Source organism: Notothenia rossii (assembly GCF_949606895.1).
Source record: "Notothenia rossii genome assembly, chromosome: 3".
In the NCBI taxonomy this organism is placed as follows: Eukaryota; Metazoa; Chordata; class Actinopteri; order Perciformes; family Nototheniidae; genus Notothenia; species Notothenia rossii.
The window spans coordinates 72,772,484-72,785,251 of NC_136901.1; the positions used below are offsets into that span (position 1 = coordinate 72,772,484).

Sequence of the window (12,768 nt, forward strand, 5' to 3'; positions counted from 1 at the left end):
ACGCAACAGTCTCAAGACATGGTGATGAAACATGGCGGAGTAAGTAGAAGAGTACCCACTCTTTAGATATGAAGGTCATTAAAGAGGACTAGTAAGTACTTTTTTTTATGTCAAAACAAGTTCTAGACATGATCTTTCTTTTGGGCTTTTAAAATCAATCACTTGGATAGAAAAACTCCAAAAGCAAAAGTTATTTTTCTCATACCTGTAGTATAATTTGAGTGATTCTTCAGAAAGGTTGTAACAAAAGACAGGCATTAGTGATAATGATGCCATCCAGGCGCAGACCCCAGAGCTGCTGTTCAGACAGTGAATGATAGAACAACTCCTGTGGGACTCTTCGACAGCAGACACAGTCATTTTTACTGGGACATGGGGACATGTTCCTTTTCACAGCTAGCAGAGTTACCTTTGAATATGTTTCGGTAACTTATTCAATGTCACCTCACCTATGCCATATAATGACATGTCCAATTCAGGTCAAACAATTGTGCAAGTGATAACAAGATGACCCATGATAGAGAACAGATATGCTGAGTAAGAGGAAGCAAGCCAAATTCTAGGTTTTCAGTTACTGATGACAATGTTTTATAAATATTTTATTGAGTCAGTATTCACCACTTCGTTTTCTTTGCTGGCAAACATCTGTCAGCATCACCCAGAAAAACTAGGAGTGACGAATGTTGCAGCAAAGTTATTGGCACCCAGCAGCAAATCTGAAGTGCACAATAAACCATTGTTAAATAAGCCATTTATATCTGACCTTGAATTGAACATTTGAAAAGTCTGCCCTCTGGTTTCCACCTCAGGGTTACATTAGAAACGTACAAATATAAACTGTCTTTCATACATTGGTAATTTACTGCCTAAAGTGTGGGTTTCCTCTTTTTGTCATTTTCAGTTATATGGTCACTTCTCTACTTCTTGTGTTCACCTTTAACTCTTGTGTATTCCATCTTAGAAGATATTATTGTGATCAGAGGATAATAAAACTGTATGGTTGATATTATTTCAAAGGATTTTCTCTTTAGGTATTCCCTGTAGAGCCATACAGGTCTTAGCCTCAATCTCTTATGTGCTTGCATGTAACATCTCACGCAAAATACCAAATGTGGCGCCTAGCACAGAGTACACATTTATTCCAAATAAGTGGAGTCATAAAGTCTTAATATAAATGATTCCATAGCTACCGTCAAAGGAGAAAAGCATGTAACCTTGCATCATCCAAAGCTAAAAGGATTCACTTGTTTGTATTGCTCTGAAAAGAAAGAAGAATTTAAAACTCATAATATATTCATAAATTCTGTATCTGCAGCAAGAATTGTATTGCACAGCACATGTGTGGCCTGGCTTATCCAGGCAGTGCTCAGAGGTTGCATCCTCCTCAGCAGCCAACTGTTCATGTTGCATGTTAATACCACTGTGTTTATTGACTTAAAAAGGATCAGCCGTGTGTGCGCAAGAGCACACATGTGTGAATATTCATTCTCATTTTGACCAGGAGCATTGATATAGTACGCAGGGATTACGCACATAAATTTACACTCCCACACAAAACGGTGGAAATAACTACATCTTCTCTGAGGCATCGATGCATATTTATCAATGCGTATACGCCCTTGGCCACATACTAGTTTCATTGTAGTGGGATGGGAGAGCTGACTGTCTAGTGCAGAGGGATGGCCCTAAATCTCAGCCCGCTCTGCCTCTTATCATGAAAAAAAAGCACGGCAGACTTCAGCAACAGGCCATGGAGGGGTCAGTGGGGATTTGACGTGTGTGGCTGAACCCCTCTTCTCACCTATGCACTCTGAACAGCTTCCATGGGACCACAGACGCAGCTCTTTTTCTTCTTTAGAAGATCTTCAAATTAAATCCATTATTGAATCACCATGCAAGATACTAAGATGTAGTCATGCATGGACAGAACTAGTGTGAGTTAAAAAGGAGATATCATCCTATCCGCATCAGCAACATCTTTGAAAATCTCTCCTTCAGTAGAAGGTTGTGGTTTGCATTAGAAGATGAATCTCCTGCTGTCGTCCATATTTAGGACGTTATTGAAGGCCTTTATGTGTTTGTCTTCCTTTGCGCCTACAGAATGCTGGTAAACAGGGAGATCGCGTCCTCATTACCTCCGAGGACATGCAGACAAACAGCTCACAACAGCACTAATCACATGCACCCCATACAGAACAATTAAGGGTCATTGGATGGAACACATTTAGTGGTGCAGTTTTTCAACATAAATAGCCAGGAAGAAAACACCCCCCTGTTTACATCCATCTCGAATTGCTCGGTAACTTCAATACTTTTAGTGTTATGTCCTTGACCGTATCAAACATACAAACACAAAGCTTTGCCTCAGCAAAGAAGAAAAGGAACAGAGAACATCCTGCTCTGTGTACGGAATAATGAGCAAATAACCTGGGAGGGGAAGTTGAACATTGTTGGTAGTTGCTAATGAAGTCTCATAATCTCATAGGTTAGATTAGAAGGACGTCATTAACATCAACTCATCTGCCTGGACATCTGACGCATGAAAGGAAGCCCCATCCAACCAGTAATCATCCAGTTGCTTTTAAGCAGAGCTCTATCAAAGTCTACTTTCATCTATAATGTGTGACTTCCTCCAGAGGTGGTGGAGGCGCATCAACGGCTAATGTCTATCACGTTATGTGAATGTTTTTGTTTTTGTCAGTTTCAATTATAATCTTGCTGAAAGGCATCATAGAAAATGCTGTCTAATGTGTTTGGTCCCAGAGGATCCAGATCTGCAGGGCTTCTAGAGGGAAGCCACTCATTATGTCCACTCGTCAACAGACAAAAGGAGAGAGACGAGACATCACGTTGCATTCATAGATTTCATTACAACATTTTAAAATGGTCTGTCTTGGAAAGCAAGATCGTTTCTAAACCTAAAATATGGGATTTACTTTCAGATAACTGATTTTTGAGTATGAATAAATTGTATTATGGTTGGCTATATGTATTTTTTTATTTGCAATACAATGTACATATATGGTGTATATTATGTAAACATACTCTCACTCCAATATTGCATACATTTCCCCATAAAGTCTTTCCCAACCTTAGTCTTGTGACCCCTTTAAAAGACAACACACTCTCACTCCATAATCGTCCAGGAGCGACGTTTGGTCAGGGTCCCGTGGCGTGCAGTTGTGACGCTCCTAGGCTCCTTCAGCTTCATAAAGGGACGCAAATAGCTTTCAACTGATTGCAATGTATTCCCATCTGCGGCGGGATTTGACGCTCATGGAAGCACGGCATTCGTTTGTGTCGGCTGCCCTTAAAGAGCATCTTGCAGGTTTTAATTTTTTTACATTTATGCTTAAACTTGCTTGAAAATTACAATTAAAAAAGTGAATGCAGGATTTGATATGTTTTACGAGACATAAGGGCAGGAATTCAGAGGGAAAGGAGCAATTTTGAGTTCTGCTCTTAAAAACGGCTTTTTTTTTTAAGGTCATACGTCAAACGCGTCATATTACATCACACAGGGGACACATCTCCGCTCTCTGACCGCGGGTATAGTACAGTTGCGTTGAGTAGAGCGGTTTTGTTTTAAGGAGCTGGTATTTTTCGGTAGTTTTACATTGTATTTCACCATTTGTAATCATGGTGCAGTATTGTGTTTGTGCAGGTTGCACAAATACCAGCCTGTCAGGACATCGAGTCCACAGTAAAAAGGACCGGAGCTAGCGTTCGTTCCTGGGTGCGTTGTGCATCCACCTCCCTGCAGCACATACTCTCCACAGCTTTATCAGGAAACCGTATTACTTCTCTTCCCCCCCCCCCCCGTATTGTGTGAAAAGAAATGTAAGATGTTTTTTAATTGCTGATATATGTATGATCCACGTCACGTTTTCAGTGTTGGCGGCAGTTCCTCATGTTTGTCTAGAAGTCTTCTCATCAGGGCTCTATAAATAGAGAACTACGGCAGATATGTAATATTTAATGCAGCCGACCCGTGTATTACAATGCCGTTATGTGATGACTTTTAAAGAGAAAAGACTCGGAATAAAGTTTTTTTTTTTTTTATGTTTTCGCTCTATTTGTTAATGACGATGTGATGTGAGATGTGAGACTGGAATTGCACAGGGGAAAATAACGTATCTTTAGATGCGGATTTTGATAAACTAATAAGTTTGCGCTGTGGACCAACACTATTGACGGGGAAGGGGGTAGCAATAAAGATAACACCATTAAACAGTTAACAGCAACATAACACAACACAACATAACAGAAAGAATATCGATAGCAGCGTCCCTAGCAACCACCTTGGTAACAATGAAAACGTTGTATGGACGCAATTTCCTGAAGTAATCTTCGTAATAACTAGCAAACTAAAGATCATGTACATCCACTGCACACATAATCTGAAATAACAACTCATTTTTCTTGCATCAAATGACATCAAAACGCATTTTAATGGCCAAACTAACTTTAAAATAGGCATTTTCCACCGAGAATAAAACGAATTCGGCCATGTTTTTTTTTTCTGCAGGGAGAAATTTGAAGATCACCTGACATAGACGCCAGCCATTGGAATGAATGGTGAAAAAAAACGGGGTTTGTCAAACAGAGCACAAGGTGTAGTCCTAAACGATAGCTGGGGATTCTGGGTAATGTAGTGTCTTCTGCCATCCTTTACTTCGAAAAAATATTTGTTTCTCCGAATCGAAGGGGAAAAATACAAAAGCATTGCACACAATTTAAACCAATCAATGTTGTGTAATTAACAAGGATAATCTGGTGTTTTTTAGTCGATGAGTAGTGCAGATATCACTGTAAAATCAATCGACAGTAAGGGGAATACTTACTTCCGGGTGTACAATTCTCCGTTATCCAATGGGAATGGACGCTCACATTGCTCACATTGGACGCTCACAATGGGCAACCGACACAAACGAATGCCGTGCTTCCATGAGCGTCAAATCCCGCCGCAGATGGGAATACATTGCAATCAGTTGAAAGCTATTTGCGTCCCTTTATGAAGCTGAAGGAGCCTAGGAGCGTCACAACTGCACGCCACGGGACCCTGACCAAACGTCGCTCCTGGACGATTATGGAGTGAGAGTGTGTTGTAAAAGAATGCATCCATAACTCCTAGTCGAAGTTCAAATTCCCCTACACCGAAAACATTTTTCTTCGAATGTTTATGACCCCTAAAATGTCTGAAGTGGATTATACTGGTGTGTATCGTGAAGAGCTGTCACTAGAAAGGAGTTTTCGCATTCCTCCAGACTTCCCTGAAATCTGACATTGAAAGTTATCCCTGTCACACTACATTTAGTAAGTCAAGAATGTCATCATAGCCAAACAATGAATAATACACAAACACCAACCGGGATACAGTTTCAACACAACACAAAAAAACTACAACCCTGAAACCCCTACTTGTCAGTATAGAGACAAAATGTTAGCATTATCAAAGGTCGAGTAGAAAACCAGATCCTGGAGCTTCCTCTATAAGCCATACAATCCCATAAGATTTTATTATATGTTTAAAGAACAGGCACACTGTCAGCTACTGCCATATGGAAGCTAACAAGCTAAAAAGCTAACAAACAACACTAACAAATAATAGAATATAACTTCACTTACCTTTCTGATTCTTCTGCAAATCCCAGGTTTTGCTGCACAATATGAGTTAAACATGTTTGGCTCGATTTCTCCATGTTTTTTATTGAAGAGAAACTCATAGACCTGTCCTCTGTAAGCATTTCAGTAGCTCAATTCAAGCCGAATCAAACGCATTGTGGGCGGGACATAGACAGTCTTCCCGCGTTTTATACCAGAAACGCATGTTCAAATGTTTTAGATATAAATGATAGCAGAGTAGCCTATTTTCGAAATCCTTTAAAACGTGCTTGAACTTGAAGGAGGACTTTAGCATGGTTGCTATGAACTTTACACAATTCAAGCAAATAATGATTTGATCAAAACATTTGTTTTGCTGTTCATCATTTGTATTTGAAGAAATGATATGGCTACTAAAAAAAACGAACAATATTGTAAGATAAAATATGAATAAATAAAATGGATGAGGATAGAATGAGGGATAATTAGTTATGCTGTGAATTGTATACTGTACCTCACCTATTTTTACAATATTTTATCGAAGATATGAACTTGATTTCTATTGCTCATGTTTCTCATTTCCATCACATAGTCTGTTATTCACAAGATACGTACAAGCGTTTTTAATACAAGGGAAATGCCAAAATAATTTTGACAGTTCTCATATGGATTTTCTCAGAGGCAACCTATACACATTACCAAAAATATAACTGGTCATCCATCTGCTCACAGCAATATATTCAGCAACTTAAATATATATTTGTTCGTTTAAATTAGGATGTCTTAAAGTGTCAAATTCAGTTTCTTTGAAAATGTTTGCAGTCCTGAATCAGGATCAGAAATCCTTTATTAATCCCACCACACCTTTACAAATCAAGTATTAACTTGTTTGTTTAATCCATAACCAAATTATTCCTTACACAAGTAAAAAGGAAAAATTAGACCTTTGTGTAGAAGCAGACATTTTTATTTAATTATTTCTTATTAATATTGTGACTCCTCTATTTATAATCACTTAGAGGGGTCCCAACCCAATACAACCTCAAAAACACATACCAGACAAATAAATAAATGTACATCTTGTGCTATATTTCATCATATGACTCAGAACAACAAAATGGAGACCTCGTTATTTAGACAAAAGTCAACATTTATTATCTTTATCCTTTCTGCAGTGTAAACACAAAGTCAACATAGTCCAGAATGCTATGAAACAGGTTTCACATTGTGTGTTTAGTATAATAACCCTTTCATTCAGAGATATAAGATACCAAGGTTCCAAACAAAATGTGTGTATCACTGCCAAACCCGCCCTCAGAAAATGAGGACATACTTTTACCTTCAGTTTTTAAATATTAAGATTTACATGTAACCTTCAGAAAGAAGTCTCCTTATTCTAGTGATACAATCCAAAAAGCTTTCTCAGCAGTTAAAACTCTTTGAATTACATGTCATTACAAGAGGCCCATCATACAAGTCTATATTTTATGAACTGTTCCCAGAGGAACCTTTCAAGTTGTTTCCTCTTAATGTGTCTCCAATTGTGGTGAAAATTGTTCATGATTTATTATAGTTACTTTTCATTCTTTGTGTTATATTTACATGAATGTGACAGTGTAATTTCACACTGGAGCAATTTTGCATGTTCCAAACATCAACATAATATTGTTAGTCGAATCAAGAAGACCTGATTATCTGCCTAATTTGATATTTTGTGAACATGCATTCAAAAACATATTGGATAATGTGTGTTATGACCGAATCCAATTTAAATACCTATTACAAACCAACACATACTGCAAAACAATCCTTCGGTCAGTTTTTTTAAACCCCAGATAACCTGTATTACATGCAGATCCTTAAAATAAAAAAAAATACATCTAAAACTGTAATCAATAAAATGTTGTGTCAATATCAAGGCATTATGCAAGTCATTACGTGTACTCTCATCTGTTTCCAGTGCAATGGAAAATGTCAATAAACCTGATGTCAAAAATAGGAGGAGAGGGGGCAACCATGTTGACTAACAGATGTCTTACGCACACGTTTGTGATATACAAGGTCTCTTATGCTTGGCTTCAGCTGAGACAACTGGCATTGAAGCTCTATCTCTGGACACCAGCCAGTGCTAAACACACTTGCTCCCTGTTCTGCTCCTCCTCCTTCACTTTGGCGAGCAGAGGCCTTTATTCATACGAGGAGGAGGAGGAGGGATTGCACATGGGTGGGGGCTTGGCTTGAGTGGGGATGTACCCCTACTCTGCTCCCTCCCAAATGTTGTGCAGCCCAGGCAGGGATTCCAGTGTAGGCCATCTGTGAGGGATGTAGAGACGAGGAGGGCAGCCTCTCTCAACAGGAGCAGTTCCCACAGCCCTTAACACTGTTGACAATCTCCTCCTGCAGTTTTTTCCTCTCCTCCTCCTTCTGGGACAGGCGTTCAGCCGGGGGCTCGGACGAGCTCTTGTCCCTGTTGAGGATTTTGCTGTTCTGTGTGTTCCACAGTACTGAGTACAAGCTGCCGGGGATGTTGAGGAGGGTTTGGTGGTTGCCTCGCTCTGCCACTTTACCCTGGCGGAGAAAGAATGGAAAAAAACAAACATGAAACCTAAACATGCCAATGCAAGTTGTGCAGCACACATGAAGTGAAAATGAAGAGACCATGAACACAGTCCTATAGTTAGCATCTCGTCATGACCACACAACACTGACCACACTCTCAGCGGAGAGTCAGCTCCCCCCTAGAATCCCTGCCGCCTCCCCAACAACTGTTGCAATTCCTCTCGCAAAAACACGACTCACAGGCACAGGCTCAGGCTCATCGGCACGCAACAAACACACATCCCTCCCACACAGTCAAACACAAATGAAGGCACCCCCTTCCCCCACCTCCCTTGAGCATGCAGAGGTGTTGGCATCATCTTTAGTGCACCCAAGATGAGCATGTGACTGCTTCCGCTCGTTATTTTAATGAGCACCCCAGGCAGTCCTCTGCTGGTGACACCAGCAAACGGCATGGCGACATCACAAGCAAACATGCCTCCTCGCCACGACCCTCTGATCCCTGCCATCTGACTCTGGAAACATGGAGCCACACATGCTCACTCGCTGCAGTTCAAATAAATCTTTTCTCATTTTATCCTATCTGACTCTAGCACTAGTGGAAAATGTCACTTCATCCGTGTTACATTTCATATTAACTCTTACTTTCAGATAATAACTGACATCCCTCTGTGTCTCAAGCCCAACCCGCTGAGTAAAGCTGCTTTTTTTTTTATATTGCCTTGATATTGCTCTGATGCATAATACAGTGACAATAATGCAACAAAAGATTTTAAAACATGCTCTTCATCTCCAAGGCACCTTCAGCCTGAACAAAACATGTTTTAGTCAAACCATTTGAATGGCACTATCCAATAAAAGACTGTGTTGAATGTTTAGTCCTGGACGAGGCCTCATCAGTGTCTGGGAAGCTGGCCCATACATTATTAGTCACCGAGACAAACAAGACACGCCATCTGACCAAAACAGCCAGTTGAGTCTGACTGCTTTAATGAGCCCTTATGGAGAAAATAATACATTCACTTCTACCAACAGGCTCCTGTTGTTGTTAAAGTTAATGAGAAAAGCTAAACAAAGCATGTCTTCATCACGTACATGGTAGAAAGGTAATTTAAATTAAATGAGTGGCAAAAACAGAGGCTGCTTGCTGAACTGGTGTTGCTGGCAGATCCAGTGCTGAAGGTCACGCAGAGTGCAGGTCATCTTCCTTCCCTTCAATGCAAACCAGTCTAATTGGACGGGCAATTAACCAAGCGCATGTTTTTATTCAGAAACTCTGAACCATCATATTATTTGCTTTTTTATAAACCCTGACATTACAATAGGAAATGTTAATGAAGGAAAGTATGAGATCAAATAAAAAAATAAGTGGAAGAGTTCTTACCTCATTGAGCACTATAATCTCATCTGCGTCTACTATTGTGGAGAGCCTGTGGGCGATAAACATTGATGTCCTGTCCTTCACCATCCCCTTCATCGAAGTCAAGATGTTCTGGAAGCAAACAAAGACAAATAAATCACGTTGTTAAAATGTACAGACGTCTCCTCTAATCCAAAAGAAAATTGTTCCACAGTTATGCAATAAGTGTGACTTGCAAACATAATGAGGAAAAGAAGGGCACGCACGACAGGATATATATGAAATGTACTCCAAAAGATTGAAAAAGAAAGTAAAATCAACAGAATGTTGCTGAGCAACATCCAGCTTCATATGCTTTTCTATCCAATGTTTACATATGATAATTTTAAAAGTACCGTCGTGATAAGAAGTAACTGAAAATCTCAATTAAAAACCACGTCGTATGCCCTGTTTTCTTTCCAGAAGTTCAGAGAGGGCATGCTGAACTTTCTCATTAAATGTAACATTTACAAAGACTGTGGGGTTTAAGCTGAGCTGGAGATTAAGCAGGAGAAAACAGTGGCAGGTGGCAGGGGAGAACATGGGGGTGGTGAGTGTGCGTGTGTAGAGGGGGGAGGGGTGTGTGTGTGTCACAGCAGGTATGTGACGCAGGAGTGAGCCGAGTACCTACAGGAGTGACTGAAAAGGATGTTTGTTCTGCCAAACGTGCATGCAGCCACTGTGAGGAGTCAACCTGTACGTGCAGCAGCCAACGGGCATTTGAGGTATGTGAGGTATCCATGAGTGTGTGTCAGTGCGTTTGTGATGATGCACTGTCAGGCTCACCTCTTCTGTGATCGAGTCGAGGGACGATGTTGCCTCGTCATACAGCAGGATGGGGGGATTCTTCAGTATCGCACGGGCGATGGCGACACGTTGCTTCTCCCCTCCTGAAACAGAAGCCCCGTCATAAATGGGAGCAAACCAGGCTACAGCCAATAGGTGTGAGGATACAGCAGGTCTCTCTCTGGCCCCTCTCATCAGATAATTACCTCAAACAGAGGGCTGTTAAAAGCGAATTTCATTTAATTGTGAAGAAAAGTCAGCAGGATGCAAAGATTTCTCCCACTGTGTCTGACTCGGACTTTATTACATATGAGCTGTGTGAGGCCTCTTGACAGCAAGCGGCGTTCAGCAGTTATAAATATTGCTGGCAGTGGAGAACAGCACTGAAGGAAGTTAGGAGCCTCACAGCCCAGACTGCCCCCCCACCCACCTCCCTCTTTCCTGAGACAAACTCATTGGCAGCTGTCACGTACCGCAGCAGTTAAAATTAATGAGAAGTTAGTCATGTCTTTATTTTGTCCGTTCTCTCACTCACTCAGTCACTCCACATAAAGAAATCTGTGCTGCCAGTAATTGCATCTTGAATGTTGAGTGAAAGTGCTCACACACTGTGTGTGTTAATGTGGGCTAAATGAGTTGCAGAGTGATGCTAGGAGCCAAATACTACACAGTCGTGTGCTATCACTGCAGATCAAATAAGGCAACGTGCCATTAAACAAGTTCTCACACTACACAGAAGAGGACAACAAAATAACAATTGCTCAGCTAATGAATGTCATAAATAAGGTCAAATTGAAGGTTTAATTAACACCTTGTTTTACAAAACAGCGGATCATAATCAAAGTCTTACAAGTAAATTCAACTGCAATAGTTTAATATGAATCCAGAGCTGTGCCATTTGAAATATTGCTCACACTATTTTGCAGTCTCTCAGTCTCATTTATTTATATCAGAGCAAACAAGATGGCAACTGCATTCTTGAATATTCTTGCCAGCGAATGGCAGTGGATAAGAATGTGTGTGAAAGGTCTATGCTCCTCTAATTTGCCTTATTTCTTCCAGTAAATGTATATAAATGACCATTTGTTTTAAATGTTGAGCTGTACAAAACTAACTCAATCAAACATCCAAACATTTAAGACTCAATAATATGTAATGCAGTTAATTTCAGCTACAACAGCCAACAAAACAGTAAGATATGGTCAGATAGTAATGTAGAGCTCGCATTACGACAAGAAAAACGAAGTATTCAAACCATTTTATGATAACACTCAATCAAACCTCATATCCCTATCATCTATTGAGTTATCTTATATTTGAGCTGAAATTGATAGTTGATTCATTTGCAACAATTTTGATTAAAAAAAAGAGTCTATTATAAAACAAACAAATCTTCCCAAATGTGAGGATTTGCTGCTTTTCTCTGATTAGTGTTTAAAAAAAAAAAGAAATTGTTTTATAGACTTAAAATAATGTCTCCATGTAGGGACAAACACGCAGCTCTTTCCCTGGCTTCTACAGAAGGGACCATATTTAAACAGGAGTCATGATGGTGCAGCAGACCTGACAGCTTGAGACCCCGCTCTCCCACTTGGGTCTCGTAGCCATGGGGCATCCTGAGGATGGCGTCATGGATGCCTGCTAGTCGTGCAACTTGGTAGACCTCCTCCGGTGTGGCGTTGATGTTGCCATACTGCAGGTTGTAGAAGATGGTGTTGTGGAAGAGAACAGCATCCTGACAACAACACGGTGAGAGAACAAAATATGAGGCTTCAGAGAAAAAAATGTATTGCAGCAGAGGCAGAAACAGAGGACTGAAGATACAAACACAAGGGTAAGAGGGAGAAAGAGAAACAAGGCAAATGACAAAAATACTGTTTATGTACCATCTGTTCAGATCTGCCTCTGAGCTCACTGCAGTAAAAAACTAAATTCAGTTTATTTCTGATGCTGTTGTTGTGCACTGTCAATGTTACTTTGTTCTATGCTGCCCCCTTGTTTTATATTATTAGCAATAATATGTTAACATATTACATTTAAACCAACATTGTTTAGAAAAAAAATAAGATTTGTTTGTTTTTGTTTTTTCATTGTGTTGGAGTGTCTCTGACCTGAGGTACGACCCCCAAAGACCTCCTCAGGCTGTCAAGGCCGACGTCTCGGATATTCTGCCCCCCGATGTAGATGTTCCCCTGCTGAGGCTCAAAGAAGCGGAACAACAGCCGCACAATGGTGCTCTTCCTGCAAACAGACGTGGAACAAATCGTCAGCATCATTCTGTCTGTGAGCTGCCCCCCCCCCACAGTGTGCTGATGATATCTGATGATAACACTGTCTGCACAAATCAAGTCTGTGAGTATGGCACAGACCTGGGCAAAGTGACGTTCCCTTTGGGGACAAAAAAGAACACCTAATCTAAT

The 12,768-nt window shown here is 40.4% G+C and overlaps 1 protein-coding gene across 1 annotated transcript in view; it reads right to left on the bottom strand.

Annotated features, from left to right (window-relative positions):
• Positions 1-6,733: 6,733 nt before the first annotated feature.
• abcb7 (ATP-binding cassette, sub-family B (MDR/TAP), member 7) overlaps positions 6,734-12,768 on the bottom strand; it is a 36,626-nt gene continuing 30,591 nt past the window's right edge. The window contains exons 12-16 of the mRNA XM_079673101.1: positions 12,460-12,589; positions 11,912-12,083; positions 10,349-10,452; positions 9,548-9,655; positions 6,734-8,172 (exon numbers count right to left, since the gene is read on the bottom strand). Of these exons, the coding sequence (XP_079529227.1) occupies positions 7,954-8,172; positions 9,548-9,655; positions 10,349-10,452; positions 11,912-12,083; positions 12,460-12,589 (733 nt within the window). The 3' untranslated portion in view covers positions 6,734-7,953. The remainder of the gene's footprint in view (positions 8,173-9,547; positions 9,656-10,348; positions 10,453-11,911; positions 12,084-12,459; positions 12,590-12,768) is intronic.